Consider the following 6,565-nt stretch of genomic DNA (forward strand, 5'->3'; position numbering starts at 1 on the left):
ATGCACGCCAATGGTTCTGCTTCGATCCATTTCGTAAAATAGTCCACAGCCACGACCATATATTTTAACCTTCCTGGCGCTTATGGGAATGGTCCCACAATGTCTATTCCCCACTGATAGAATGGCCAGGGACTAGATATGTTGGATAAAGGCGTTAGAGGATTCTCCTGGACCGGGGAGAACGCTTGGCACTCTCCGCATGCTTTTGTCAGCTCTGCTGCATCTTAGTGTACGGTGGGCCAGTAGATCCCCATCCGGAGCACCTTTCCTGTTAACGCCCGTGCACCCTCATGCGCGCCTGCCTGTCCTGCATGTGCTTCTCGCAACGCCTCTTTTCCCTTGGTCTAGTCCACGCATCTTAGCCATGGTGTGGTGAACCACTTTCGATATAGTTCCCCCTCAATTAGGGCGTATGAGGGTGCCTTTATGCGTATTCTTCTGGCTTCGTCATGACTATCAGGTAGGACGCCCTGTTGTAGGTAATCTATTAGTGGTGTCATCCAGGTGGGTCCCGCTGTCGTGAGTGCGCCTACCTGCCGTTCCTCTATGCTCCTTTCCTTGAGTACTTCAACCAAAACCTTCTTTGATAGGTGGTCAAAACATGTTGACGCTAGTTTGCTTAGGGCGTCTGCTCTCCTGTTCTCACCCCTTGGGATTTGCTTAATAGTGAACTCATTAAAAGATTTTGTGAGTTGTCGTACTGTCTTAACGTATCTTTCCATCCTCTTGTCTCTTGTATCGAAGCTTCCGTTAACCTGGTTGGCAGCCAACCTTGAATCTGTTAGCACGGCTACGGCCTCCGCCCTCATCTGTTTGGCTAGGCGTAGACCGGTCAGTAGTGACTCGTACTCCGCCTCATTGTTTGAGGTGTGGAAGTCGAAACGGAGGGCATACGTAACCTCTTCTCCTTCCGGAATTTCTTTTACCGCCATGATTCCTTCTTTGGTTACGTCTCCTTCTCCTGGGACTTCAAGCAGAAAATCTGCCAGCGCCTGTCCTTTGATGCTTGCCCTTGGCCGATAGATGATATCATGTTCACCCAATTCGATCGCCCACTTTGCGAGTCTTCCTGAGGTTTCGGACTTGAGCAAGATTTGCTTAATCGGGCAATTCGTCAGGACCTCTATTTGGTGGGCCTGAAAGTATCGTCTTAACCGTCTTGCGACATAGATCAGCGCTAGCACCAGTTTTTCCAGGGCGGGGTAGTTAAGTTCAGGGCCTTGTAGCGCTCTACTCACGAAGTACACTGGCTTCTGTTCCCCTTCTCTTTCCACGACTAATGCGGAGGATATGGCTTCGGCTGAGGTTGAGAGGTATACCTGCAACACTTCTCCCGGAATGGGGCTAGCTAACGTGGGTAGTTTGTGTAAGGCTTCCTTGATCCCTTGGAGTGCTACCTCTGCCTCCGTCGTCCACCGGAAATTACTTCTCTCGATGCATCCTTTCAGTGTGTTAAATAGCGGCATCGCCTTTTCTGCTGACTTTGAGATGAACCTACTGAGCGCCGTGATTTTCCCATTCAAGCCTTGCGCGTCCCTTAGAGTGCTTGGGGGTGGCGTTTCCATGAACTCGTCCACTTTTGCTGGGTTGGGCTGTATGCCTTGTCTGGTAACACAGTATCCTGAGAACTGGCCTTCCTCCACTCCAAACGTGCACTTTCCCGGGTTCAGCCTCATCCTTGCCTTCTCCAATGTTTTGAAAGTCTCTTCGATATCCTGCAACATCTTTGCTTCATTTTCGCTTTTAATGACCATATCGTCGACATATACTTCGATGTTCCTCCCAATCTGGCTTGAGAATATGGAGTCGACCAGGCGTTGGTATGTTGCCCCCGCGTTTTTTAAACCAAAAGGCATTTTGGTATAGCAAAACGTGCCATGATCGGTGTAGAAGGCTATTTTCTCCTCGTCGTCCTTACTCATCTGGATCTGGTGGTACCCTTTATACGCATCTAAAAAACATTTTAGTTTGAAACCCTGTAGTGATTCTACCTTCTGGTCGATTTCCGGGAGAGGGTAGCAATCTTTAGGTCATGCCTTGTTAAGGTCGGAGAAATCGATGCACATGCGCCAAGATCCCTCATGCTTTCGTACCATGACGGGGTTGGCTATCCAATTTGGGAAAACCGCTTCCCTCAAAATTCCCGCCTTAGTTAGTTTAGCCACTTCCGCGTTGATCGCCCTGTTACGATCTCCCCCTTGGACCCTCTTTTTCTGTTTAAATTCCTTTGTACCCGGTTTAATCATGAGTTTATGTTCGATGATTTTTCGGTCGACACCTACCATGTCTGTGGGTGACCACGCAAATACGTGCTTGTTTCGCCTGAGGATATCAACGAGTGCTTGCCTGGTGTGTCCTGGTAGGTTGCGACCGATGCTGATTGTCTGATCAAGGTGTTCTTCGTTGACCACCTCTTTCTCGTATGTCGATTCACCCCGTGCTTTCTTGGTTTCTCTTGTTATCTCGGCTGGTTGCATGATCGCAAAGCACTGCAGTTGTTTTGGTGGCGTGGCCAAGATGGTGGCCGGACCTTCGCTAGTGTTGAACTTCACTATCCCGTGCATCGTGGACGGAATAGCTCCTAATTTGAGCAAGGCTGGCCTTCCCAGAATGATATTATGTTCTGCTGGGTGTCGGATCACAACAAAATCAACCAAGACTGTCTTCTTTCGTCGCTTGTCATGGTTGGTCAGTGTAAGCGGTAGGTGGATCATGCCTAGCGGCCACAGGCTGTGCCCCGTGAATCCAACCAATCGCCCCGTTGTAGGTCTCAAGCCGTCCTTCCACTTGTCTGGGAGGAGACGGAAGCAGTGCTCGTAAATGATGTCTGCAGAGCTACCTGTGTCGATATACACTCTGTGTATGACCACATCTTTAATAGAGGTTTGTACTATTAGGGGGTTGTCACCTGTCCAGCCTTCAGGTCTGGGATCTTGTGCTGAGAATGTGAGTTCTTGTGTCATGGGCGTTACGTTCTCCTGGGGTGTAGTTCCCTCGTGTCTGCTTCTCTTGGCTCGTATCATGAATATTTCTTTGGGCTATGCACCTTCTTTCGGATCTCCTTTGGTGTTTCCTGCGTCAAATTTGGCGCGCAGGCAGCGTGCTATTTCCACAAGATCTCCCTTGAGCTTTTTCTCCTCCATTTCTTTTTTAAGAACCGAGCAATTGGTAGTGTCATGCGTTTTACTTTTGTGGTATTCGCAGTATCGTCCTTTTGATGCTCTCTCTTGCTGCTTGTCCGCGACCACGTATACGTCTGGGCGGCGACTTCGTCTGTCATCCCTGACGAACGTCCTGAAGCGACCCAGTGGTCTCTTCCCTCGTCCGAAGTTCCTGCTTCCCCCGGATGTTTCTGTGTAGTTTGGGTTAGAACGCTTGACTGCCATGGCATTCAAGTATGCTTGTTTTGCTGCTTCGCCTTCCTCCTGTCTTAAATATCTTTCCACCCTTTCCTTTAGTTCAGCTCTTGTCTGTGGCTTTTTGCCCATGATTTTCTGTGACAGAGGGCCGGCGATGCGACATCAACCTCCGATGAGTCTTCTGGTCTTCTGCTGCGGCGGAGATCTGACATCACAGTGCAAAGTCGTTAGAGCCACCCCAGGGACTGTGCCCCAGGAGCGGACTCCGACGGTCAAGTTAGATCAGCTAGAAGATCTGAGATGGTCCTCCATAGCTGGAGAGAACCATCTTGGTGCTAGTGGTGGTGTATGGTGGCTGACGGTGGCGGGTGGCGGCTAAGCCACCCGGCCGGAGTATAGGGCGGCGGCTGAGCCAAGGGGTAGATCTATGGTGGCTGCTAAGCCACTCGGGAAAGTGTTGGATTAGGTGTCTAGCCCATAACTATAATTGGTATATACTTGAATTGATAGCAGCACAGTCCTTTTGGGTTGCCCTCAACCTAGCAACTGGACAAGGAAATTATGAAAGGAGAGATATTAATTTATAAGATTAATAAATTAATATATAAATGATTTATTAATATGTTAGTGGATTAATATATTAATTAGAAATCATTATGTTTAATTAATACTTAGCCAGAAATTAATCAGAATTAATTTTGGGGTTAAAAGAATTAATTATAAAGTGCAGGGACTAGTTTGCAATTAACTAATAGTTGAGTGGAAGGATCCAGAACCTCCTTGGAAGGAGGTGGACGAAATCCATAGGGGAAACCCTAGAGATTTCGTCCAAGGGGTTCTAGATAAGGCCCTTGGGCTTTGCTTAGGCCTTAAGCAAGGAGCATTAGGGTTTTCCCAAAACCCTAGTTCCCTCAGCTATTTAAGGAGCCTCCTGGCTCACATTTTCGGCCACTCTGTTCTTTGGAAGAAACCCTAGGCCGAATTGCATACTCCCTCCCTCTCTCTCTTCTTCTACTTTCCTTGTTGCTAGTTCTTGGGTGTGATTCCATTAGAGGCATTACACTTGTGGTGCTAAGCTTCCAAGAAGATCAAGATCAAGATCAAGGGAATTATCAATTGTTTGCTATAACAATTGAAAGGTATGTAACTCCTAAACCCTAGTTTACTATTTTCGAAAATAGCCTCCTCCTCTAGGGTTCTTGTTTTGCAATTTAAAGTTGTATGTTCAATAGTTAAAACATAGATCCAAAGTAGGTTGCATGTGAACTTAGGAATTGTTTTCTGGTTTATTTGTTTTACCTAAAACCTATCAGTGGTATCAGAGCCATTGTTTGTTTTAAATTGAATTGCTATAATTGTTGAATTTCAAATTAGGGTTTATAGCTATTAAACCCTAAAGACCAAATTTTCGAAATTAGGGTTTTGGATAAAAGGGTTTTCGAAAACCCTAGCCTCCAAAGAACCCTAATCGAAATTAGGGTTAGGGTTTTGAAAAACCCTAGCCTCCTCCCTTAAGAATTTCGAAATATGCCTAGTTGTTTTAGGGTTTCTTGTTTTGGATAATTGTTACTTGATTAGATTAATTGGATAATTATCCTTACCCTATTTTTCGAAATTTAGAGGGATAAGGATTAGGATTAAATTAATTGATTAATTTGATTAGATAATCCTTACAAGATTTAATAAATTGATTAAAAGTTAATTAATAGATAAATATTAAATCTAGTTAATTGGTTTATTTAAATTTAAATTTAATAGTTTGAATTTCGAAATTTATATAAACCTTGAAGTTTTAAAAAGTTTTAAAACACACCTTATATATGTATTATGATTAAATGTTTAATATTATATATGTATAAGAATATGGTCAGTCAAATCGCTAGTATGCCTCATTCACGAAGCTAGTCTATAAGGGGGGTATAAGGAAACTGCCTATAAAATGGTAGTTGAATGGGTGTCCACTCTCACCCACCGCTCCCTTGATTAGTGGAGGGTCGTTAGCAGAACGGATTTGATAGGACAACTACTTCTCATTAAAAGTATAATGCTATTAAAGAAAGTACTAGAACATTATTTTTCAAAATCCCAACTCTAGTTACTTTAGGAAAAATGTGAAAAGTATGCTAATCCATGAAATTTCACATTATGCTTTATTGGTCGTTAGTGGAGCGTGTGTGGTTAACCAGCACACTAAAAGGCACTAATAAAGAGTACTAATGGGTATCTCATAATTGTCATTTTGATGGAGCGTGTGTGGTTTACCAGCACATCAATAGTTAATGATAAAGACAATGAGGTTACCAAGCACATTTCCATGGTTATTCACATCTTGTTTGTGATCCTCGACATCCCAGTCAAAAATAGAAGAGCATAATCTGAGATTAAAACATGTCGTTGAATAGTTTCAATGTATCTCAAAAGAATTAGGAATTTCACTTCGTTTGTTTCGTCTAATGGTGGAATTGGTGAATCGTCATTCACCTACCTTTATGAAATTTACTCTTGGATCTCGGCATCCCATTTCTAAGTTGTGAATCTTCATAGTTGGATCCTATTCTTGATATCATATCTTTGGGTTATTTTATTAAGGTATCTTGAAATCTAACTAAAACTTTCTTTCTTTTCAGATGTCTACTCCTGGAAACACTTCTGCTTCGTCCTCCTCCTAGGACACCACAATTAAATGGTGTAGCTGAGAGGCGTAATCGGACCTTGTTAGACATGGTTCGTTCTATGATGAGTCGTGCTTCGCTTCCTATTCACTTCTGGGGGTATGCCTTAGAGACAGCCGCCCACATCCTCAATCTTGTCCCTACAAAGAAGGTTGCCAAAACACCTCACGAAATGTGGACGGGGAAAGTTCCCTCGTTGGCACATATTAAAGTCTGGGGTTGTGAAGCTTTCGTAAGACGAGAGACTCACGACAAGCTAGCAGCAAGAAGTGAGAAATGTGTTTTCATTGGTTACCCAAAGCAGTCTTTTGGATATTTGTTCTACAGGCCTAGTGAAAACGTGGTCTTTGTAGCACGAAGAGGAGTCTTTCTAGAAAGGGATCTCATATTCAAAGAGGACAGTAGGAGCACCATTGAACTTGAAGAAATTCAAGAGTTAGCCAATGAAGGAACCTTAGATGACACTAGCACTCAACCAGAGGAAACAGTTCCTGTTGAACCAGTTGATAACTCATTACCTCTTCGAAGGTCCAC

At 44.2% G+C, this 6,565-nt stretch overlaps 1 protein-coding gene across 1 annotated transcript; it reads right to left on the reverse strand.

Annotated features, from left to right (window-relative positions):
* Positions 1–2,030: 2,030 nt before the first annotated feature.
* LOC145139567 (uncharacterized) lies at positions 2,031–2,963 on the reverse strand. Its single transcript, XM_079073350.1, has one exon. It carries the CDS (start codon positions 2,961–2,963, stop codon positions 2,031–2,033), a length of 933 nt encoding a protein of 310 aa, XP_078929476.1.
* Between the last annotated feature and the right edge of the window lie 3,602 nt (positions 2,964–6,565).

Source organism: Lactuca virosa, chromosome 9, assembly GCF_052849685.1.
Source record: "Lactuca virosa cultivar CGN04683 chromosome 9, Lactuca_virosa_CGN04683_v6, whole genome shotgun sequence".
NCBI lineage: Eukaryota > Viridiplantae > Streptophyta > Magnoliopsida > Asterales > Asteraceae > Lactuca > Lactuca virosa.

Excerpts from the sequence above, each read along its gene's own strand:
- LOC145139567 (XM_079073350.1), bottom strand. The coding sequence starts at position 2,963 with ATGACACAAGAACTCACATTCTCAGCACAAGATCCCAGACCTGAAGGC.